A 24,373-nucleotide genomic window follows, 5' to 3' on the forward strand; every position below is an offset into this window, starting at 1 on the left:
AGGAATTTCGGATACATATGAAGCAGAACAAGGAAAGTGATCTTTTGTTTCACTGCCCCCAAAGCAGATGTACACAGACACACATACATACAGAGGGACAGAGAGTGAGCCCAAGTGTAGGCTGGGGTGGGAAGGGACAGGAAAATTATTAATGTTAACAAATTAATTTTGTTTAAAACTTTACAGGTTTTCAGGAAGTAAATCATATACTCAAAGGTAACTATGGTTGATTCATCTTTAACAAGTCAAAAATTGCATCAGATCAAAGGAGTGCTTATAAAAACATCAGAAATTGTGGTAAACCTGAGAACTGGAAGTAATTTAGGACTGAACAAAGAACAAACAAGAAACTGAGAAGAAAAGGAAAATACGAATGTAAGCCGGCAAGCAACATAAATCCATACTATACAAACATCCAGCAATATGAGAAAGAAAATGATTAGCAAGGATAAATATGGGCCCATTTCTGGGGGAGAAAGGAGTATTTATAGTGAAGAAGGAGGAAAAGGTGGTGGAACTAAACTTTTGCTTTGCGTTCATCTTCATGGAGGAATGATGTGGAGGTGCCGGTGTTGGACTGGGTTGGACAAGATCAGAAGTTACATGACACCAGGTTATAGGCCAACAGGTTTAGGTGGAATCACAAGATTTCAGAGCATTGCTTTTTCATCACTTGAAATCAGGTTCTTGCTGACTGATGGATAGCAAATCTAATCTCATTATGTAAGAAAAGTGAATGTGGATAACTACAAATCTGTTAGTTTAATATCAATGATCAGGAGACTGTTAGAATCTAATAAAAAGGATGTAATAAATAAACACTTAGAGAAGAATTAAAAAATTGGGCAAAAACAATGTGGATTTTGTTATGATCCCAGCTAATAGCATTATTCATCTAATCTCAGAATGGAACTTGGCTTGATTAGTTCGTTAACATGATGGTTCGTAATTGAAACATACACAAGGCTGCACACTGTCTAACAACAGAAATTTGTCACACAAAATAAAAAACAAACCAAGCTATCTAATTATATAAGTACAAAATATCTCAAACCACACAGCAAATAAAATTTGAAAGCATCTCCCCACTATCCATTATAAATGCCCAGTCCAGAGAAATTGCACAATTATTTGAACTCCTTAAGTTTCTTACAGTTTTTATTTTGCCACGAACTATGGGGACAATTCAATGAGTCCTTTCCAAGTTTGTCAACATTAACTTTTCAAAATCTAAAATCCTAAAATTTCTCAGTTCTAATAACTCTCAGTTTTCTAACCAAACTCTCCTGGTTTGGAGTCTTTGGCACTTTGGCAGAGGTGACTGGTTCCCAGAAATTCTAGAATAGAAACTAAACTTGCTTCTAGACTGAATTTTAAAGTAAATTAAAAACTTAATCCTAGATTCTTCTGAACTAAAAATAAAGCTAATGGCCTTAAATATTTAAGGACGTTAAACATGTGGTACTAACATCTTTCCATTAACACTGCAAGCGCCTACAGTCACCTTTTTGATAAATGCTGAATTTAGGCCAATGTTCCTCAGCTTGCTTCCTAAAAAAAATCATTTTACAGAAATAACCAATACTACTTAGGGAGACAAAGATCTAGTGGTAGTATCGCTGGACCATTAGTCCAGAGACCCAGGTATTGTTCTGGAGACCTGGGTTTTAATCTTGCCATGGTAAAGATGGAATTTGAAGTCAATAATAATCAGGATATAAGAGTTTAACAACGAACATGAAGCCATTGCTAACTGCCAGGAAAATCCTATCTGGTTCACTAATGTCCTTTAGGGAAGGAAATCTGCCATCTTTACCTGGAATGGCCTACATGTCCTCCAGACCCACAGCAATGTGGTTGAGTCTTAACTGCCCTCTGGACAATTAGGAATGGGCAATAAATGCTGGTCGAGTCAGTGACACCCCATCAATTAATTTTTAAAAATTAAATCCTCCTATTTTGAAATCCAAATTCCAAAAACGTTGATAAATTATATACCTTTGTCACAACTGATAAAGAAAAATCACGATTGACAAATTTATTGGAATTAGAGCATGTCACTTGTAACATAGTCAAAGGATATCCTGTTTATGTGTTGTATTCAAATTTTCAGAAAGAGTTTGATCATTTCCATGCAAAAATTTAGTAAATAAAATTATAAAGCACATGGGATTGTGGGAAGATGCTAATGAGGGCTGAGAGCTAGTTAATAGACAGAAACCAGAGCAGGAATAACCAGATTAATCTCTGGATGACAGGCTGTTTATATTAGGGTACTACAGTCAGTGCGAGGTCCACAACTGTTCACAATCTAGATAAAGGATTTGTATCTAAGGACCACCTGTGCAAGTTTCCAAACAGATCAGGATGTTCTCACGTACAAATCATTAAAAAGGTGCAGCAAGAATTTAGAATAGCATAGGATGTTGGCATTCATATCAAGGGGATTTCAGGACACAAGCTATCTTGCTGCAGTTGTACAGAGCCTTGGTGAGACGTCACTTGCAATCATTTGTACTATTCCCTTATCTAAGATGAGACACACTTGCCATAGAAGAAGTACAGTGGAGGTTCAGGAAATTGATTCCTCAGATCATAGGTTTGTTTATGTGGAGAGACTGGGGAAACTGAGTCTACATTCTCTAAAGGTTTGAAGACTGAGGGGGATAGCACTGAAAACTAGAAAACTCTCAAAGGACTCTCTGCATCAGGTGGGAGGACAGATGAACTAACTACAACATCCTTGATGCAGCCAATAGCATCACCATTGAGGCCATGATCATATAAAACCAACTCTTCTGTGCCTGCCACTTGCTTAAAATGCCTAGTTCTAACTGCCAACATAAATCATTTTGGCCCAGTTCCAGGAAGACACTCAAATGGAGGAGGACAAAGGAAGTGTTTCAAAATCCCCTGAAGACGTCCTTCATGAAATGCAACATAAATATGAACTCGTGGGAGACCCTCATGGAGGAAACAGACATGGAGGAAACTCATGTATGAAGGGACACAATTCTTTTAGAACACCCATCGATAGGAGGTGATATGGCAAAGAAAGGAGCCAGAGAAAGGAATGCCAGCAATCTCAAGGCCAAGGACCAATTCTATCTTCCAAAAATACCTGCCAGATGTTCAATCAGAGATGCAGTTCAAGGATTAGGCTCATCAGCAACACAAGGGCCCACACAACCCATGACCAGTGACATAGAACTTTCTAGGTCGACAAACATTCTCATTAGCGAGTAATGCAATGACAACAGATGGGATGTTCAACCTGGCTGATGACTCGAAAACCAAGTATCAGATCTCAGGATAAGGTTTAGGCCAATTTAAACTGCTGTAAGGAGGAATTTTTAACTCAAAGCATGGTGAAACTTTGGAATTTTCTATCCTAAAGGCTGTGGAAGTGCAACCATTGAGCAGATTCAAGATGGAAATCAAAAGGTTTCTGGAGGCTAATGACATTAAGGGATATGGAGGTTAACATGGAACGTTGGCATTGATGACATGATCGGCTATGATCTAGAAAGAAAGGATAGGTTCATTGGGCGAAATGGCCAATTACTATTCCTATGTTCCTTGTTACAAATTCCACGTAAAATATACACACATATTTAGAATAATTAGAACAGCACTATCACTTACCATTGCACTTGCTTATTAACTTATCATTTTTTGTTGACTCTTTCAATGCTTTATTTTTAATGCTTTCCAATCTTTGCAAAGAATAAAAACAGACATCATGTTTAAATAAAAATAATCAATATCACAGTTTAGTTCACTGTAAACAAAGATTTTAACATCACCTTTCCAATAAATGGCCATAAAAACGAAGGAGAACTCTATGGTGAATTTGGGGTGATGTATGTTCCTATAATCCTCAAGAATTAGAGACAAACACTAATTTTTAACAAAACTCGCCTTTGTTAACCCTGGAATCAGGTCACATAGTGCTTTACATGCATCTATTATTCTGACAGCACACAGATATCCTACCTGCAAATCCAGCTATCAAACCTTGGTGTGAGACTTAAAACAGAATGCAAGGATGGTCCTATAGCTAACTGCAGGTCTCCAACAAGATCCAGTTACAATATCCCATTCATATTCTAGATAAAGAGTTTTGGTAATATTGATAGGCCAATACAATCCCTAAAATCATACAGAAGGGATCCTTTAGCCTACCAAGACTGGACGATCAAAAATATACAATTACCCAAACTAGTCTCATTTTCCCACATTAGACTCATTGCTTTCAATGATATTTCAAGCACTCATCCAAGTACTTTTTAAAGAGTGCGAACTGCAACCCCACCTCCACCATCTAGGTGAATAAGGTTTTTCTCCATTCCCCTCTAACATTCTTGCCTTTTACTTTGACATTATGCCTCTTTGTTGTTGATGCATTCTAACCAAGATGATGGGAAGAACTCCTTCACTTTTATTCAAATTAATGCCATGTAATTTTTTTCTTTACTCATAGGATGTGCATGTCATTAGCTAGGTCAGCATTTGCTGTCCATCCCTATTTGAACGGCAGAAAGCTGTGATAAGCACCTTTTTGAAACTTTTTCCTGTTGAAGTCTCTATAATGAGACTTGAACTCACATCCATTGACTCAGAGGTAAATTTTCTCCTGTCTACCTTAGTTTAAGAACTGAATGAAAATCATTTCTTAAGTAACTTAAAATATATTTTGCACGTCTGTGAAAGGCCATTGGGGGGATTCTTTTTCACTCGAACACCTGTTTTGAAGATGTATCAATTGGGAGAAATGGATGAAAATCAGCCAGGAATGAATATGGGAGGTTTGATGCCAACTCTGTCATATTTAGTCGGATGTGTTCAAATAAAAAAAAGGGTGCAGTATCGCACTTTGAATCAGTTAGAGAGTCATAATGGTCCAGAGATTTAGTTAATAATAACATTGATGCCTTCTCCAGCAATTAAGCATGTTGCAATTGCTGCAGCAGCGCTTTCCACCACTTATCACGTTAGGGCTAACTAGCACTGCCAGAACTTTGCTTTGTCCTCCACCCAAAAACATTTCAATTCAGTAAAACCACTTGGGTAGCAGTTAGTAAAGATAGCTCCCCATATTAACTGCATCTTAGAAGGAATTATGACTAAGAAGGAAAACTTAATGTCGTCTTTAAATCCTTTGAAATTTTACCTCACATACTACTCAAGATAGTCATTAACGTAATGACGACAAACATATCTCCTAACAATTTTCATTAATCCTACTTCACAAATCACACACTATGGTAGCTTAATACATTCCCCACAGTCCTTCTGCTCCCTCAACTGTTTTTGCAATTCCATCCACAACATTTTAAATTATACTTTAATTGTAGTTTACTTTATTCTTTCTTAGTCTAATCCTGAGTTTTTGCAGACAAAGCATTTATGCAGGCAACAATCTCAATAATCCAATTTATAGCATTGTATGACAAGCAAAATTTCAATAGAGCGAGCTGCGCTGTGGAGGCTGCACTATAGCTTTCAAAATTAAAACTAAGAATGCTAGCAGCAGACAAAAATAACCTGTGCAAAAGACCTGAGCATGAAGGTCATATTTAAAACTGGTTGCACCACATCTTCAGGTCTATCATAGCAGTTGCGTACTTAAGATAAAACAGGATTGAAATACACAAGGGTTTAGTAAGGCTCTACCTACAATATGAACATTAAGCCATTTTTATAATCAGTTTTAAACTTTTCAAAGCAGTAAAATTAGGTCAAAAAATTGTCACAACATATTAAGGTAGCATAAAAGTTTAAAGAACAAACCTACATTTATATAATTCCTTCCAGTTCCTCAGGATATTCCCAAGCAGTTTAGAGCTAATTAATTACTTCATGAAATACAGTCACTGAGATTATGTAAATAAATGAAGCAAAACTTACGCATTTTCAAAGGCCTTCTTTTCCCGATCTAGCTGTTTCATTAAAATCTCTATTTCACCAAGAGCAAACTGCAGTTTTTCAGATTCCTTGGAAAGTAATGCTTTAGTTTTAGCATGCTCAAGTTTTTCATCCTATAAAGAAGTATGACAGAGTTAACAGAATTACTCAGTTGCAGCAGTCTCAAATCTGAATAGAACAACTTCAGCACTTTGAAATATGATGCAGATACTTCAATCGCAGGTGGTCCTCTACCATAGGAGGAAACATGCAAACTTTGCTCAGGTTGAATGAAGGTGACAGTTAGTTTGTCTGAATAATTACAGCAGGGACACTGCAAGAATATCAATTATACGCAACAGGACACCGTTAAGATAGCAGAATGGGCAGATAACTGGCAGATGGAATTTTATAAAGTAAAGTGTGAGAAGATGTACTTTCGCAAAAAGAATAGGGAGAGCTCTTGATAGGAAATAGAGTGGCAAAATTGCAAAGAGTGAGCAAGGGTAGAGGCATCTGGGGTTCATGTTCATAGATCAGTACATACTTAGAATAATGAGCAAAGCATATGAGACTTTGGACCTTACAATGATAGAATGCAAAAGCAGGAAAATAATTTTGTTTTATTTATATTTATGAAGCTCTGATTAGGGTATAACAAAAGTATTTTGTCCATCTGGGCACCACACTTTAAGAAGATATGAAGGACCCACTGAAAGGATGCACTGAATTTACCATAATAGTTCATTGGTTGAAGGATCTTAGCTACCAGGTTAAATGAGAGAATTTAAAGAGTCTCAAAAGTCTTACAATTATGAGGTTTATAAGATAGTTTCAGGACTGCCTTTAACTTAGGATAAAATGATGCGAGTCAGATGACCTGTACTGAAGATTACTCGACAGGAAGCCTGAAGCTGTTAAAAGATTAAAGGAAGACCTGATTGTTCTAGGAAGGTGATGAAAGACATTCATACTGTCAAAGATAGCTGTAATACTGGTGGACAGACTGGCAACCTCCAAGTCTCAAGGAAGTATTAAGAGTATCAGGCTGTAAAAGGGTATCTGTTGAACCATCCCTTTGTTTGCAGGATAGGTTAGAGTTAAAGTTTAAAGAATAGCTAGTCGTCATTTCTACTTGAATACGAAATTCAAGGACTTCACAATACTATAGAGAAAGATGAAGAGGAAATTGGGTGAGGCATTCCTAAAATGTCACATAGATGAGTCTGCTAGGATCTGGGAATAGATTGGATACTGATTAGCCATGTGGTTTATCTCACAGGAATCTGGGTAGGAGCTTGTACCCAAATTAGAAAGGAGAAATTGGTGAAGATTTAAAACAAGCCTGGAAGATTTGCCTAAATATAGTGAATTAAGTCATTTTTGTAAAAATCAGAGTCTGATCGATTATATACAAAGGTGTTATAAATATACGCAGTATTGTAGAAAATGATTAAATACTGAAAATTGAAAATATACAGATATCTTTTGTTAACAATTACCTCGATAAGCTTCAAAGTTCTCACCTCCAACTCTTTCACCACAGCTTCAAGCTCCTCTCTGTATGCTGTCTTCTCTTCTCGCTGTTTTACCTAAATGTGGAATGCATCATATTGTGTTAAACAGTTTTGTTTCAAATATGTAAAGAATTCTTGATCCTATCATTGGGCTGCTAAGTTGATGTCTAGAAATTGAACTACAATACAGAGAATTCATTAACAATAAATATGACTGTACAGTAACAAGAAAAATTTGACATTATACCTTCTCCAAGAGTTTGACGCAGAATATAGAGTAGTTGAATGCTGTTAAAACTGCAACCTAACTAAACAAAACAGTAATAAAGCATCACATTACAGCAGATTATCAACTGTAGTTAAATAAGATAAGCTGGCAAAATATTTAACAATAAGTTGTTAAATATTACAAATCAAAATTAATGCTTTATCCAAGCTTCTGTTATTGCTCTGTCTCTCTGTGGCAGAGATATTGTAAGGTACACCAAAGGTGTGGTGGTGACCTTAGAGTTCACTCAAGAGTCCAAATTACTGGAGCAATGTCCACTTTTGTATTCATGACACAGTCTGGAGCTATGGGTACCAACAATAGATGTGCCAATATTCTTTCCATCGCTTGTCTGACCAGGAATCTCTCCTGATTTTGCCAGCAGTCATTACTGTATGTTGGCAGAATTTGTAGGTTAACACTGATCCTGTTTGGCTGCATTATTAACACACCTTCCTTAGTCATAGTAGGACTTGAACTCAAATATTCATAGGATTTATGAGTATCTGGAAAGACACTGCTTGATTAGGGACAGCCAGCACGGATTTGAGGGGGTAGGTCTTGCCTTACAAGTCTTATTGAATTCTTTGAGGAGGTGACCAAGCATGTGGATGAGGGTAGAGCAGTGGATGTAGTGTACATGGATTCTAGTAAGGCATTTGATAAGGTTCCCCATGGTAGGCTTATGCGGAAAGTCAGGAGGCATGGGATAGTGGGAAGTTTGGCCAGTTGGATAGAGAACTGGCTAACCGGTCGAAGTCAGAGAGTGGTGGTAGATGATAAATATTCAGCCTGGAGCCTAGTTACAAGTGGAGTTCCACAGGGATCAGTTCTGGGTCTTCTGCTGTTTGTAATTTTTATTAATGACTTGGAAGAGGGAGTCGAAGGGTGGGTCAGTAAATTTGCAGACGATATGAAGATTGGTGGAGATGTGGATAGTGAGGAGGGCTGTTGTCGGCTGCAAAGGGACTTAGATATGATGCAGAGCTGGGCTGAGGAGTGGCAGATGGAGTTCAACCCTGTCAAGTGTGAGGTTGTCCATTTTGGAAGGACAAATAAGAATGCGGAATACAGGGTTAACGGTAGGGTTCTTAGTAAGGTGGAGGAGCAGAGGGATCTTGGGGTCTCTGTTCAGAGATCTTTGAAAGTTGCCACTCAGGTGGATAGAGCTTGTAAGAAGGCCTATGGTGTATTAGCGTTCATTAGCAGAGGGATTGAATTCAAGAGTCGTGAGGTGATGTTGCAGCTGTACAGGACAAGGGGTGACTTGATAGAGGTTTATAAGATGATCAGGAGAATAGATACAGTAGGCAGTCAGAGACTTTTTCCCCCGGGTACAACAGAGTGTTACAAGGGGACATAAATTTAAGTTGAAGGGTGGAAGGTATGCGAGTATGTCAGGGGCAGGTTCTTTACCCAGAGAGTGGTGGGGGCATGTTATGCACTGCCTGTGGGAGTGGCAGAGTCAGAATCAGAATCATTGGTGACCTTTAAGCGGCAATTGGATAGGTACATGGATAGATGCTTAAGCTAGGACAAATGCTCGGCATAACATCGTGGGCCTAAGGGCCTGTTCTGTGCTGTATTGTTCTATGTTCTATATTCTGGTTCAGAGGCAGGGTTGCAATCCACTGTGCCACAAGATGTTCTATCGAAAGGTACATACAAAAGTATTTGCTGTCATAACTATCTTGTTAGAAACACCATCCAACCAGTTAGATACATGAAAAAACTGCATACTTGAGACACAAAGAAAAATATACACACATAGGATTATCAAGTGCAAGGATTGGAAAATATCAGATAATTTCCACAGTCAAAAAAAAAAGTATGCACAAACAGAAAGATGCACAAATATAGAGAAAAACATGTCACTAACTTATTTAGTTCCATCTTCATGGCGTAAATTTAGCTGAGCTACAACTATATTTAGGTTTTAGCCCAGGACTTTGTTTCCTCATACTCTAAATAAACATCTAACAAAGAGCAAGAAAACCACTACTATGGCACAGGCTCAGAGTTGAGGTAAAGATTCAGCAAGTTTATTGCCACTCAAACCACATTCTATTAATCTTCCATGATAAACCTTTAATTTACATATTTCAAATATAAAATGACCACCAGTGCTGGCAAACAAGGACAGTATAATTACAGCATGATAAGTTTAAATAGGAAGATTCTGATTGAGAAAGGAAATTTACAACAGTTTAAAGGTATGGATAGAAAGCGTAACCTTAAAATAGTTGCACTGTAGATGTGAATTTGCATATTGTTGGAATACAGACATGGTGCTGAAGCTTTTCATTTTGTGATCATAGGGACAAAATTGTAATACTAAATTTCAAAGGGGAAGATAATGTGTATTACATACGAAGACAGTACTAATATGTTGGCAAGTGGATTCTGATTGAACAATGATTTGGAGATGCCGGTGTTGGACTGGGGCGTACAAAGTTAAAAATCACACAACACCAGGTTATAGTCCAACAGGTTTAAGAAGGAGCAGCGCTCAGAAAGCTAGTGTTTCCAATTAAATCTGTTGGACTATAACCTGGTGTTGTGTGATTTTTAACCTGATGAACAATATCTTGTTCATCGAGAAAGCATCAAAGAATAGTTAACCCCAAACTTTGATTTAGTTGAAAAAGACTTGTTTTGGCCAACAGAGCCCTGTATGTGAATACATGTATATATAGAAAGGACCTCTGGTGAATTCCTGCAGTGCATCTTGCAGATAGTACACACTGCTGCTACTGAGCATTGGTGGTGAAAGGAATGCATGCTTGTGGACATGGTGCCAATCAAGTGGGCTGCTTAATCATGGATTGTGTCAAGTTTCTTAGCTGCTGTTGGAGCTGCACTTATCCAGGCAAGTGAGGTGTGGTTTCATCACACTCTTGACTTCCACCTTGCAGATGATTGGGGAGTGAAGAGGTGAGTTACTTGCCGCAGTATTCCTCACCCCGACCTGATTTTGTAGTCACCGTGTTTATGTGATGAATCCAGTAGAGCTTCTGGTTAATGGTAACCCCAGGTGGTTAGTGATCATGGGGGATTCACTGATGGTAACATCATGAATGGAAAGGGGTTATGGTTAGATTGTTTCTTATTGGAGGTTGTCATTGCCTGGCATTTATGTGGTATGAATGTTACTTGCCACTTCTCAGCCCAAGCCTGGATATTGTCCAGATCTTGCTGCATTCGAACATAGATTGCTGCAGTATGAGGAGCCATGATTGATGCCGAACATGGCACAGTCATCAGCGAACATGCCCATTTCTGACCTTATGATGGAGGGAAAGTCATTGATGAAGGAGCTGAAGATGATTGGGCCTAGGACACTGGAATTCCTGCAAGATGTCCTGGAGCTGAGATCACTAAGCTCCAAGAACCACAACCATTTTCTACATACCAGATATGACTCCATTATACCCGCTGAATCCAATTTTGCTCGGGCTCCTAGATGCCACACTCAGTCGAATGTAGCCATGATATCAAGGGCTGTCACTATCACCTCACTTCAGTTCTGTCCATGTTTGAACTAACATTGCAATAAGGGCAGGAGCTGAGTGGTCCTGACAGAACTCAAACTGGGTATCACTGGTTGTTGCTGAGCAGGCGCTGCTTGATAGCACCATTGATGACACTTTCCAATGATTGAGAGTAGACTGATGAGGCAGCAATTGGCCAAGTTGAATTTGACCTGCCTTTTGTGCATTGGGCAATTTTCCACAGTCAGGTAGATGCCAGTTTTTTTAATTGATTTCAGTTATTATTGTTACATGTACCTAGGTACAATGAAAAGTTTTGTTTTGCATGCAGTAGAAGCAGATCATAGATTGGCTGAGGGAGTGTCAAGTTCTGGAGTACTTCTTCAGCACCATTGCAGGAATGTTGTCAGGTCACATAACCTTTGCAGTATCTAGTGCCTCCAACCGTTTTTGATATTATGTGTACTGAATCAAATTGGCTGAAATATGGTATCTGTAATAGTTGGGACTACTGGAGGAGGCTGAGATGGATCATACATTTGGTACTTCTGGCTGAAGATTGCTGCAAATTCTTCAACCTTATGTTTTGTACTGAACTGTTGAGCTTTTCCATTATTGAGGATGGGGATATTTATGGAACCTCCTCTTCCAGTGAGTTAATTGTTCACCACCATTCACGACTGGATGTGGCAGGACTGCAGAGCTTAGATCTGATTTGTTGATTGTGGGAATCACTCAGCTCTAACGTTTGCTGTTTATGCTGTCTGATGTGCAGGTAGTCCTGTTTGGTAACATCACCAAGTTGATACCTCATTTTTAGGTATGCTCGATGCTGCTCTTGTCCTAGTCTCTCCTGCCAATGGAACCATCTTCCCAACATCCACTCTGTCAAGGCTGTTCAATATTCTGAAAGTTTCAATCAGATCCACCCTCATCCTTCTAAACTCCATTGAGTATAGACCAAGTTACATTCTCCCCATGTCTGCGTGGGTTTCCTCCGGGTGCTCCCGTTTCCTCCCACAATCCAAAGATGTGCAGGTTCGGTGAATTGACCATGCTAAATTGCCCGTAGTGTTAGGTGTAGGGGAATGGGTCTGGGTGGGTGGGTCTTTGGAGGGTCGGTGTGGACTTGTTGGGCCGAAGGGCCTGTTTCCACATTGTAGGGAATCTAATCTAATCTAGAGTCTACAAACATTCTCCATACGTTAAGCATCTCATTCCTGGATCATTCTTGTGAACCTCCTCTGGACCTGCTCCAGTATGGATACATCCTTGAGGTATGGGGCCCAAAATTACTCACAATACTCGAAATGTGATCTCACCAGAGCTTTGTAAAGCCTCAGAAGTACATCTCTGCTTTTATATTTCAGTCCTCTCGAGATGAATGACAACATTATATTTGCCTTCCTAACTACCGACTCAACCTCCAAGTTTCCCTTAAGAAAAATCTGGACTAGGCCTCCCAAGTCTCTTTGCACTTCAGATTTCTGAATTTTCTCTCCACTGCTAAAATAGTCCATGCCTCTATTCTTCCAACCAAAGCGCATGACCTCACACTTCCCACATTGTGTTTCATGTACCACTACTTTGCCCATTTCCCTAACCAGTCCAAATCTTTTTGCAGTCTCCTTGCTTCTTCAATAGTACATGCCCCTCCACTTACCTTTGTACTATCTGCAAACTTAGCCAGAATGCCTTCAGTTCCTTCATTCAGACCATTAATGTATGAAGTGAAAAGTTGCGGTCCCAACACGTACCCTTGTGTAACACAACCACCTGATGAAGGAGCGTCGCTCCGAAAGCTAGTGTGCTTCCAATTAAACCTGTTGGACTATAACCTGGTGTTGTGTAATTTTTAACTTTGTGTAACACCAGTAGTCAAAGCTTTCCATCCTGAGAGGGGCCCTTTTATCCCCACTTTCCACTTTCTGCCAAACAGCCAGGCTTGTATCCATGCTAGAATATGGCCTATAACACCATGGACTCTTATCCCACCCAGCAGCCTCCTGTGTGGCACCTCATCAAAGGTCTTCCAGAAGTCCAGGTAGATAGCATCCATTGGCTCTCCTTGGTCTAACCTGATCATTACCTTCTCAAAGAATTCTAACAGATTTGTCAGGCATGAGCTCCCCTCGATGAAATTATGTTGACTTTGCCTTATTTTACCATGCACTCCCAAGCATTCAGAAATCTCATCCTTCACAATGGACTCCAAAACCTAACCATCAACTGGGAGAAAGTGAGCACTGCAGATGCTGGGGATCAGAGCTTAAAAACGTGTTGCTGGAAAAGCGCAGCAGGTCAGGCAGCATCAAAGGAACAGGAGAATCGACGTTTCGGGCATAATCCCTTCTTCAGGACTTATCAACTGGGGTCAGGCTAATCGACCTGTCATAATCTCTCTTTTTTTATGTGGAGGGGGCGAGGGGAAGTTACATTAGTCATGGACAATAAATGCTGTCCTAGCTAGAGAGACCTAAGGCCAACCAGCGAGCTAAAAAAGGAAATCAAGGTTTATACAGGAAAGCGAAGTTGAGGATGATTAGACCAATCACAATTTAATTAAACAACAGAGCAGACTGGATGGGCTGAATGGCCTATGTCTGCTCCTAGGTCTTATAGGTAAAAACAATGACTGGAAACCAGATTCTGGATTAGTGGTGCTGGAAGAGCACAGCAGTTCAGGCAGCATCCAAGGAGCTTCGAAATCAACGTTTCGGGCAAAAGCCCTTTATCAGGTGGAAAAGGAGATAGGCAGGTAGGACAAGTTGTCTGGACCTTCATCCCCCTCCCCCACTGTACTCTATGCTACTTTCTCCCCACCTCCACCAGCTTATCTCTCCACGCTCCAGGCTCACTGCCTTTATTCGAAGCTCCTTGTCGATTTCAAAGCTCCTGAAATGCTGTGCTCTTCCAGCACCACTAATCCAGATCCTAGGTCTTTTTTTAGATTAGATTACTTACAGTGTGGAAACAGGCCCTTCGGCCCAACAAGTCCACACCGACCCGCCGAAGCACAACCCACCCATACCCCTAATTCAAGTAATTTAGCATGGCCATTCACCTGACCTGCACATCTTTGTGACTGTGGGAGGAAACTGGAGCTCCCGGAGGAGGCCCACACAGACACGGGGAGAATGTGCAAACGCCTGAGTTGGGAATTGAACCCGGGTCTCTAGCGCTGTGAGGCAGCAGTGCTAACCACTGTGCCAACGTGCCGCCTGGCACCAGCTCTTGGGAATCACAAAGGTTTCAAGTCGCCTGTGACTTCCACAAACCGAACAGACGGCCACTGCTCACCAGCTCCTCGAAGGCACATATCTTGCGTTGCTGCTCGATGATAACATCCCGCAGCTGCTGATAAACAACACAGTATGTCTCCCCCTCCGCCATGTTTTCTGTATGGGGGGGGGGGATCGACCAATCACGAAGCTGCTTCAACCGCGGTGTCCGCAGAAATAGCCAATTGCCGCGAAGCTCAGGAAGAGCTAGTCTGATAACGAGTTTCAACAGTTTGGCGGGGATGGTGTGAGAAGTTCATGTTCGCTTTGTACCTGGCGCCAGAGTCCTTTTTACGGACTTTGGATTCGGAGGGAGGGAAGTGAATAGAGTTTGTCATATTTTGTTCAAGAAATAGAAATGCGTGAGAGAACCGTCGTGATATCAAGATGAGCTGTGGGAGTAAGGTCCGGGAGGCTCAGGTAGGCCCCGTTGTTATGGAGTGCCATGGTTACAGGTGACGGGGTGGTGACGTCACGCGCACGCGCACGCGGACTTTAGCCCGTTGGCCAGAGACGGAAGGAGACCCTCCGAGGAGGAGGTGATACAGTGTTCCTGTGAGTTTGAGCTAGAGGAGGCAGCATTGTCTCCCGACCCAGCCCCGCATCGTGAGCTTCACCGTCGGACAATAAAGCTGTAAATGTGAGTGGATCCCGGTAGCTGCTGAGTAGATAGGCCTGAGCCAGTTTGGATCTGTAGGTCTCTCTCACTGTGACCTCTCATGTTGATCTGGTGGTGGAGCATGGGTTAGCTCAGTTGGCTGGATCTCTGGTTTACAGAGCGGTCAACAGTGTGGGTTTAATTCCCATCACTGGTTTGAGGTTACCGTGAAGGACTCTCCTTCTCAATCCCTTCCCTCACCAGGTAGATCTGGTGGCCCTCAGGTTAAATCACCACCAGTCATAGAGATGTACAGCATGGAAACAGACCCTTCGGTCCATGCCGCCCAGGTATCCCAGCCCAATCTAGTCCCACCTGCCAGCACCCGGCCCATATCTCTCCAAACCCTTCCTATTCATATACCAATCCAAATGCCCCTCATAATTTTGTAAACCTCTATAAGGTCACCCCTTAGCCTCCAACGCTCCAGGGAAAACAGACCCAGCATGTTCAGCCTCCCCTTGTAGCTCAGATCCTCCAACCCTGGCAACATCCTTGTAAATCTTTCCAGTCGTTTCTTTCTCTCTCACACACACATGAGAGAGCAGCCCTTATTGTCTGGTAAGAGTATGGTGACGCAACAACAACTGCAGTTTGAACATTCAAATGGTCAGTGCTCGAACCAGCTTCTTTCTTGAAGAGCAGTATGGGCAAGATGGGCTGAATGGCCATTCCATAGACCCCTGGGCTCTGTGCCTCCCATTCACCCCCCCCCCAGCCAATCAGTTCCCCAGATACTATGTCTCTCTCCCTTGTGATGGCCCTTTGTTTTGACTCAGCAGCTATGCTGATTTTTCATTGCGGTTTATGACAGGGGTTTGGATCGATGCAGGAGTGATACCAGACTATAATTCTCAGGAAGTTGATTAAATTGCCTGGTTTCAGTTTGACAATGGCATTCATGGTCCAAATATTTTTTAAGATGCATCCAGATTCCATGGTACTGATGTACTAGTTTTGCAAGCTGAGGAGATGCACTTTCTTCATTGAGACTAATCTCTATTTTTTTAATTAATTGTAATTGTAGTGGCTTCTTTGTAGAGGGATTGTTCTTTGCAAACAATAGATCTTTCACTTGGTGTTATTGTTGAATGATCATAGCTGTCTTACTGTTCTGCTGGAGCAGAATCTGTGACTTCTTTGTCCATTCTTCCTACCAACTTTGGAGATGCTTCTTGGGCAACCAAGTTAAAGAAGCCAACAGACCAATGACCACATTGATTCTATAACTTTGGTTGCATTCTACCATGGGATTTATTTCAGCAGAATCATTAGGGTGTTAAAGCCATTTTTTTTGTGTTTTGGGTGATGTTGACTGTTGGAAAAGATTGAAAGTATTTTCTAGTCTGTTTGGAACAGGTTAATATTTCGAACTATGGAAATGATAGTAAATTTTGCATTGTAATCACTTTATCAATGAACTGATTGGAAAGTTGTTTGTTATGTGGGTTGAAGAATAGCTTTCTGCTGTCATGCAGTTTGTGAGATTAGCCCTATTGGCTTCAGCTGGTCTGTTCATCATTACAGACATATATTTCTTTGAGTATGACAATATCAGTATTATGTTGTGTGAACATTTTGAGATATTTGCAATCATGTTGGATGATTCTTGTTCCAGACCTGTTGGACATGTTGCTGAGCCGGAAGTATGAGGTAATGGAAGTTTGAGTTGCTGATCGGAAGACCAGGATCATTGTTCAATCACCAGTTTGATGGCAATTGTTATTTCTAACTTAATAGTGGACGACGTGAAGGCTACCATTTTCCAATTGTCAGTAGTATGTAGAATTTAGGGAGGGATATCCACTAAAGCTGGACATATGGTTTCACTTTTTTGAATTCCAGTCCCCAAGGTGATTGCTCCCTCTCACCATCTCCACACTCCTGTGGAACACTCACCCTGAATATTTGATTAAATTAGCCATGCCCTGAATTATTGATCAGCTAGCTGTGTTTTTAGCAGCTGCTTTGGCAGCTAGAGGATGAAGCCAGATTTTTTTTAAAAGTGGAAAAATGTAGTGCGTTTAGGATCAGGTCTACAACTGAAGAGTATTATCATGTTAGTGTTGCACTGAATCTAAAATAATGAGAAACTGAGGCAAAGTACTGCCCTCTTCTGTAAGCAGCACTGACACATACTTGGAATGTTGGCTTCAAAATCTCCAAGTTTTAGTTGAAAAGTGACTTGTGATTTTGTGAAGTGACTTTCGAAAACCAAATCGGTATAAAAACACCTTTTTTTTTGTATTTTAAATGCTGAGCAGGTTTGCTAACTTGAGCCACTCAATCAAGGCATTTGCTTTCCAAATGTCATCTGTGATATTATTTAAGGCTATATTGTTTCTGGTCGTCAAAGGAGTGATGTGACAGTACTTTTGTTACCTTCAGAAGGTGGAAGGGGATGGTATCTTTTCAATAGTTGAGAAAAATGATTATCAGATTTAGAATTTTTCTATCAGAAATGAGTTATCATTCTTTTCCCTTCGCTCTCTCCCAAGATATTTTTATGTTTTGTAATTATTTAATTTCTAGCATAAGGTATTGATGGGATGGATAAAAACCAAACTTGAATTGTTTGGGAGATTCCAACAAACTTGACTAATAGAAGTTTCTGCAATTCTTTTACACTTCAATATGTATCACTATATTTTGTCAAACTGAATTGGTTTTTTTTTCAAACTGGTATTCTTCTTTTAAAAAATGTTGCTGAACTTCATGGGGATCAGTTAGCTCAGCTGGCTTGATTGTTGGCTTACAATATAGAGTGCCACCAACAGAAGTTCAATTACTGCACAGGCTGAGGTCACTATCAAGTTCCATCATTTTCAACCTTTCCCGTCATTTGAGGTGTGATAACTTTCAGGTTAAACTCCCCACCAGTTGTCTCTCTAATGGGCAAGCGACCCTGTCGTCGTTTGTCTGTATAATGTGAAAGGGTATGCTTTGCCTGAACCTAATATTTGAATACTCCCTGCTCTCTTTCATATAAATACTGTCTTGTGGAAGTATTTCGCTTACAAATGACAGTTTTCCTCATTAGACTAGAAAGAATCTTCCCCAGAAGGTAAAAATAAATTGTCATTGTAGATTGCCTTCACAGATATTCATTGAGTTGTTTTTTCAATTGATCCTTGCTTTCTACAGTGCAAATGGAGCTGTTGTCACTAATCTCTACACTGTTTACATAGCGCTGAAAGTAAAAAGGCACGTTAGTTAATATTTAACTCTTCTTCTGAAGAAGTAGCAGTAAATCTTTGTTTTTGTATTTTGAGATGTGCAGAAAGTTACTGCTACTTCTCTCCATTAGGTCAATTTATTCCAGTTTTTCCATGGAATTAATTTTGTCAGATTATGTTAGAACAGATTGTGTGTTTATCCAGATTTAACCTCTTAAAGCATAAGTTTGATATAGCTACCAGATTAATTAGCCTGCCTTTATGGCAACACACATCATAGTTTTAGCGAGTAAGTCTAGTTACTGCATCTTAAAAATTATCCCATACTATATCTTGGGTGCGACTTGATACAGTTTGACGTATCAAAGTAAGTGGGTGGCACAGTAGCTCAGTGGTTAGCACTGCAGCCTCACAGCACCAGGATCCCAGGTTTGACTCCAACCTCTGGTGACCCTCTGTCTGTGTGGTGTTTGCACATTCTCCCCGTGTCTGTGTGGGTTTCCTCCGGGTGCTCCGGTTTCCTCCCACAGTCCGAAAATGTGCAGGTCAGGTGAATTGGCCATGCTAAATTGCTTGTAGTGTTAGGTGCATTAGACAGAGGGAAATGGGTCTGGGTGGGCTACTCTTCGGAGGGTTAGTGTGGACTTGTTGGGCAGAAGGGCCTGTTTCCACACTGTAGAGAATCTAATCTAATATGGTGACATATATACTGAAAGCTTTTAGGTTTGTAGTTGATCATTTTTTAGGGGTGAGGTTAAAGGTGAAACAGAGAAAATTTGAATGGCTGAATTAAAGTAATGGTGCTTTTAGCTGCTTTGATCCATATTGTCAAAGCTAATTGTGGAATATTTTAATATAATTGAATTCCTGGTAATCATTTGTTTTCTGTTCTGCAGGACAGGTGCTGGGTGCAGAAGCCAAGCAAAATGGCTAAGGTACGGTTTGGATTATTTTTATCTTATTCTTCTTTCATGAACAGCAAAACTGTGAATAGATACTAAAGTTAATCTGCTAGAGGAAAGGAACTTTTCATTGGAGGCAAAAGTATGTCTATATTAATCTTGTGTGCATTTCTTCAGTGGGTGTTAGAGCTGGAGAATGGCATCAGAGAATGCTCATTACGTCAATAAAGCCTTAACTGCATCCATGCTGTCATGGGGCTTCTACAAAATTGCTCATAAATGCTGAACTGGAAGAAGTTTGTGTTGTAGATCCTTGCCTACTAGGCACTTGAGATTGACTGAGTGTTATATGTTGGATTTTTAAAGTCACCAGAAGACTGGAGACTACATCCCAGTGATTGAAGACAGTGTGCAATTTACTTAGTCACTTATTTCACCATTTGTAAGCATTTCTTAAAGACTTTTTAAGCTTTGTTTCTTAGCTTTTATCTCACTTTCCTTGGTCCCTAATTTTGTTTTCCTGTTGTATGTTTTCTTTCTTCTTTAGCTTATTGACACTTTTTTATTTGGCACTGCATGACATTTTTCTCCCATGCTTGGTCCCTATTTAATAAACTTGGTGACTGTGTTAGTGCCTCTTTTTGTCTTTTATTTTTCCTTCCTTTTCTTATTTCCCTTTTTCCTTGAAAGAGCAGTCTGAAACACACTGCACTGGAAGCATATCATTGACTTGCTAGACGGTCCAGACGTGGATCAAGGAGGGCCTGAAGGTCAAAATTGTCTCTCTTGCCTTCAAATGTAGTACATTTGTTTCTCAAACTGAAGTGTTTACCTCTAAGTTAGTTCTAAGGCATTTGTCAGTGCTGTAATAATTGGCTGGTGCAGCATGTACTAATATTTTGAAAATTTATGTTCTAATTTACTTTTTTTTTCCCCTTTTGTGACCCACTCAAACAGGCACTCTGCACCAAGGCCAGGCTCGTGACTTACTTGCCAGGTGTTCATGCATTGGTTAGAAGGATTGCAACCTTTAGAACATATTCCACAGGGTCTGATGAGCCTTATATTGCAGTTATACCACCTGATCAAGGTAGGAGCAATTTTCCTCACTCATCACTTGGTAACATAGAACTTTGAATGTTGCTGAAAGAAAGAGACATTTTGTTGAAGCCTTTTATCTTCCACCATCAGGACAGATGTAAGAATACTTTTTTTTTCCCAAAGAGAACAAAAGTTTACCTTGTTTTATCTCATTGTATTTGTGAAAAGCTTGCCCAGAATTGATTGTTTGTTTGATTGTAGCAACTCATTTAATCATTTGGCCAATTCATTTGGCAGAAACAATCACAAATAAGATGGGGCATAGAGTGACATCAACTCTCTGTCAAGCAGTCTGTACATCTGTCAGCACAGTAAACCATGAGGACTGATCCTATCAAATACACCAGTAGGCAGTTCATTATTCTTTTAAGCAAGTCGAACTTAGCTACTTTTGTAATTTGCTTTTGAGTAGGACTGTGTAGTTGTGGATTGGACCTATCAATTGCTCATCCAATTTCCATATGCAGTGCTGGTGGTGGTAATGACTGCACAGACTTCTTTTAAAGCAAGTTTTTTTTTTAATTGTTAGACCTGTATAACAGTTTCAAAATTAAAATTTGCTGGAAAAACTCGGTCAGGCAGCATCTGTGGAGAGAAAGCAGAGTTAAACTTTGTGGTCCATGACCCGTCTTCATTCTGAAGAAGAGTCATGAAACTCAAAACATTAACTCTGTACTCACTCCATGAATGTTGCCTGATCGCTTAAGTTTTTCCAGCAATTCCTGATTTCAGGTAAATATTCCCTATTGCAACACCTCAGCCAAGGAGATTCAATTTGGCTTTTTTGGAATTTAACAAAAGATTTGGCATTACTTGCCAGAACTTAGAACATAGAACATAAAAGAATACAGCGCAGTACAGGCCCTTCGGCCCTCGATGTTGCGCCGATCCAAGCCCACCTAACCTACACTAGCCCACTATCCTCCATATGCCTATCCAATGCCCGCTTAAATGCCCATAATGAGGGAGAGTCCACCACTGCTACTGGCAGGGCATTCCACGAACTCACGACTCGCTGAGTGAAGAACCTACCCCTAACATCTGTCCTATATCTACCCCCCCTTAATTTAAAGCTATGCCCCCTTGTAATAGCTGATCTAAATCTAAATTTGGCGATGATCTTTGCATCCTCACTATCCACTCGACTGGTGTCAGATGATTGGAGGGTGGCAAATGTTACTCCCTTGTTCAAGAAAGGGAGTAGGGATAATCCTGGGAACTACAGAAAGATCCCTCTGCTCATCCACACTACCAAGTATCCGACCATTAGCCCAGTACCCCATCTTTTTGTTACTCTTAACATAACTTAAATTTTCCATGGCGTTGCCTTGCTTGAAAAACAAATCTGCATTTTCTTTTTTAACTTTTGCAATATAAACTGTGGTCAGATAATATAGCATGGAAAAGCACAAGTCAGACAGCATCTGAGAAGCAAGAGAATCGACATTTCAGGCGTAAACCTCTCTTGAAAGTTAGTACTCTTGCATTTGTCCTGATGCTTTCAAGACAAAAAGTTTTGACAGCATGTCTCTTTTTCAGCACATCCCTCACTCAAACTCTTCTCCCTCCTACCATTTGGCAGATGATACCGGAGCATTCGGTCTCTCTCGGCCAGACTGTGCAACAGCTTTTTCTCCTAGGCCATCAGGTTCCTTAACACTGTATGATCAGACTCTATTCCATCTGAAATTCTTCACTGCTAGAAGAATGTTTTATTAATTATCATTCTTTTATTCCACTAATTTGAACACCACTGTTGTCTGTTGTCTTGACGTCAGGAATTACTGTGCTGTCTTCCGTGTTTTGCATTTCATATGTAGGGTGACAAAGTGCATAAGATCGTGTAGTTTGTGCTGTTCATGTGGCACCTTGGTCATAGAGGAACACTGTTTCGTTTTTACTGTATCAGTGATATGTGGTAGAAATGACAAATAAAGCTACTCTTGAACAATGTTAATTTTCCTCATTGTTAACATTTGTGTTACTACTTTTAGGATAGATGAAACTCATTTGGAAGATTATTTCGAAGATATTTTTGTTTATTCTTTTAAGTGCAAACACTCATTGCAAAGCAAACTGTGCTTGCACATTATGATTTTGGGTCTTTCTATTCTAAATTATAAGGAGACACAGGAAGAACTGAACTTACTAAAGATAAGGTGGTTGTGGCAGGTGAGAACCAGATTTTTGAAATAGTTAGACAAATTTAATAATCCATGTAACATTGGTAAAGTTCATTAATTTTTTTTTGGAAATTAGTAGCTGCTATCTACTTTACCATAAATCCTTCCCTCTTTAAATATACATCTGGTTATTTGCTGAATTAATTTAAATTTTTCAGTGTTTCCCACCCTTTGCATGAGGAAGTGTACTTGGTAGACTTCACTGGCAATTGCTGCACGTCTCTATTACCCTTCAGGTGCTGGTGCTCTCCCTGCTCACACTGTAATTTGTTTCCATTTGTTTGAACACTTCATCATGGTGAATAATTTCTCAACTTAATTCTTGTGAATTCCCATCATAACCTTAAACGTCAGTTATGTAATTTTGCTGTGTCCTTTTTTAATAAACAAAATAGTTCGTTTTCTTTGTTACTTTTCTTCACATAATGTGACTCTAGGGCTCAAGAATTCAAGTTATGTGGTTTCAAAGCCAGTTAATAGTCTTCCAGCAGTCATAGAATCAAAATAAAATGTAGCAATCCAGATGGACTTCGGCCATTGCTTTATATTTGAATTAATTGACCGTTAATCCACGTCTAACAGAAATTGCTAATTTGCAACATGTACAATGATAACACCATTTGAGGCGCATACGTTCATTTAATTGAAACTGTCTCTCACATGTAACTGCATAATACAGGTTACGGAGTATCAGTTGCTTACTTAACAAACATTAATTCTATTCAGCAACTGAGGAAGCACCACAATCAAAAATCCTTCACAATCTGCTTCTTAATTTGCTTCTGATTTGCTTAATATATATTTAAATACTATTTATGAATAAATAAGTAACCAGTGCCAACAAAAATAAGTCTGTAAATAAATATTAATAACATTTTAAAGCCTCTGATTTGAACCTTTTTTCATAAATTGTTTTTGTTTCTTTTTTACTTACCCCATTTTGTGTTAAAAATTAAAGTTCTAAGTTTAAATAAATATCTTTCATTTATGCTTTTATTGCAAGGTTTACGAACTATATGGCCTGATGAAAAGATGGGACCATTTGGACCTCAGGATCAGCGGTTTCAGCTGCCGGGTAACATAGGGTTTGATTCCCATATTAATGGCATTGCTAACCAGAAGAAAATCTCAACAAACAGAACACTTCCAGATCTGCTAACTGAGCCGTTAATGACTGAGAAGCACGAATTCATTCTTGCACAGTTTGTCAATGAATTTCAGGCAAGACGATACAACATTTTATTAAATTATTGGCTGTAAATGATAGCAAATTGTCAACTTCCTGTGACTAATAATTTTAAATTTTTTGCTATTTGTTTTCTGTTTCATACTAACTTGTGATGAAATGTGTGATCAAAGCTCAAGGTATATCAAGCAATTATCATGAGATTTCGTTCCTTTTCTGAAACTGGTGACCAATTTCTTTTACCACCGTGGTATGTGGGCATCACTGAGTGGCCAGTATTTATTGCCTGTCCCTGGTTGCCCTTGAGAAGGTGGTGGTGAGCTGCCTTCCGGAACCTCTGCAGACCACCTGCTGTGGGTTGACTCATAATGCCGTTCGTGAGGGAATTCCAGAATTTTGAACATGGGACACTGAAGGAATGATGGTGATCTTCAGGGTATTCCATCGTTACTTAATCGCCTTATCCCCCAACGAGCTCAGGAATTGAATTGTGTTAAACTTTCATTATGTATGACTTCTCATTGCTGTAGGTGCTGTGGTGTGGTGACTCAAAATCTTTCACTGTATTTTCATGTAAAAGTACATGTGATAAATTTCTATTCTGTTCTGTACTTCCAAGTCAGGGTGATTGACTTGGAGGGAAGCTTGAAGATGATGGTGTTCCCATGTATCTGCTGCCTTGTCCATCTAGATGGAAATGCTC

General features: G+C 39.9%; 2 protein-coding genes across 5 annotated transcripts; one reads left to right on the plus strand and one right to left on the minus strand.

Moving 5' to 3' along the window:
- Positions 1-1,911: 1,911 nt before the first annotated feature.
- LOC122547222 (spermatogenesis-associated protein 24-like) lies at positions 1,912-14,623 on the minus strand. The gene is made up of 4 exons (XM_043685858.1): positions 14,484-14,623; positions 7,434-7,499; positions 5,911-6,041; positions 1,912-3,716 (listed from the first exon to the last, which is right to left on the minus strand). Exons 1-4 carry the CDS (start codon positions 14,574-14,576, stop codon positions 3,638-3,640), a joined length of 369 nt encoding a protein of 122 aa, XP_043541793.1. The 5' UTR covers positions 14,577-14,623; the 3' UTR covers positions 1,912-3,637.
- Positions 14,624-14,690: 67 nt separating this feature from the next.
- Positions 14,691-23,759, plus strand: LOC122547220 (cobalamin trafficking protein CblD-like). Of its 4 annotated transcripts, none has more exons than XM_043685854.1 (5): positions 14,691-14,884; positions 19,195-19,233; positions 20,158-20,290; positions 22,426-22,473; positions 23,488-23,759. In XM_043685854.1, exons 1-5 carry the CDS (start codon positions 14,852-14,854, stop codon positions 23,742-23,744), a joined length of 510 nt encoding a protein of 169 aa, XP_043541789.1. In that variant the 5' UTR covers positions 14,691-14,851; the 3' UTR covers positions 23,745-23,759. The 4 variants fall into 4 exon arrangements, with proteins under 4 accessions (XP_043541789.1, XP_043541790.1, XP_043541791.1 ...); XM_043685856.1 differs by lacking the exon at positions 14,691-14,884 and adding an exon at positions 14,936-15,104; XM_043685857.1 differs by lacking the exon at positions 14,691-14,884 and adding an exon at positions 14,958-15,019.
- Positions 23,760-24,373: the final 614 nt, after the last annotated feature.

Source organism: Chiloscyllium plagiosum, unplaced genomic scaffold, assembly GCF_004010195.1.
Source record: "Chiloscyllium plagiosum isolate BGI_BamShark_2017 unplaced genomic scaffold, ASM401019v2 scaf_2632, whole genome shotgun sequence".
NCBI classification, from domain to species: Eukaryota; Metazoa; Chordata; class Chondrichthyes; order Orectolobiformes; family Hemiscylliidae; genus Chiloscyllium; species Chiloscyllium plagiosum.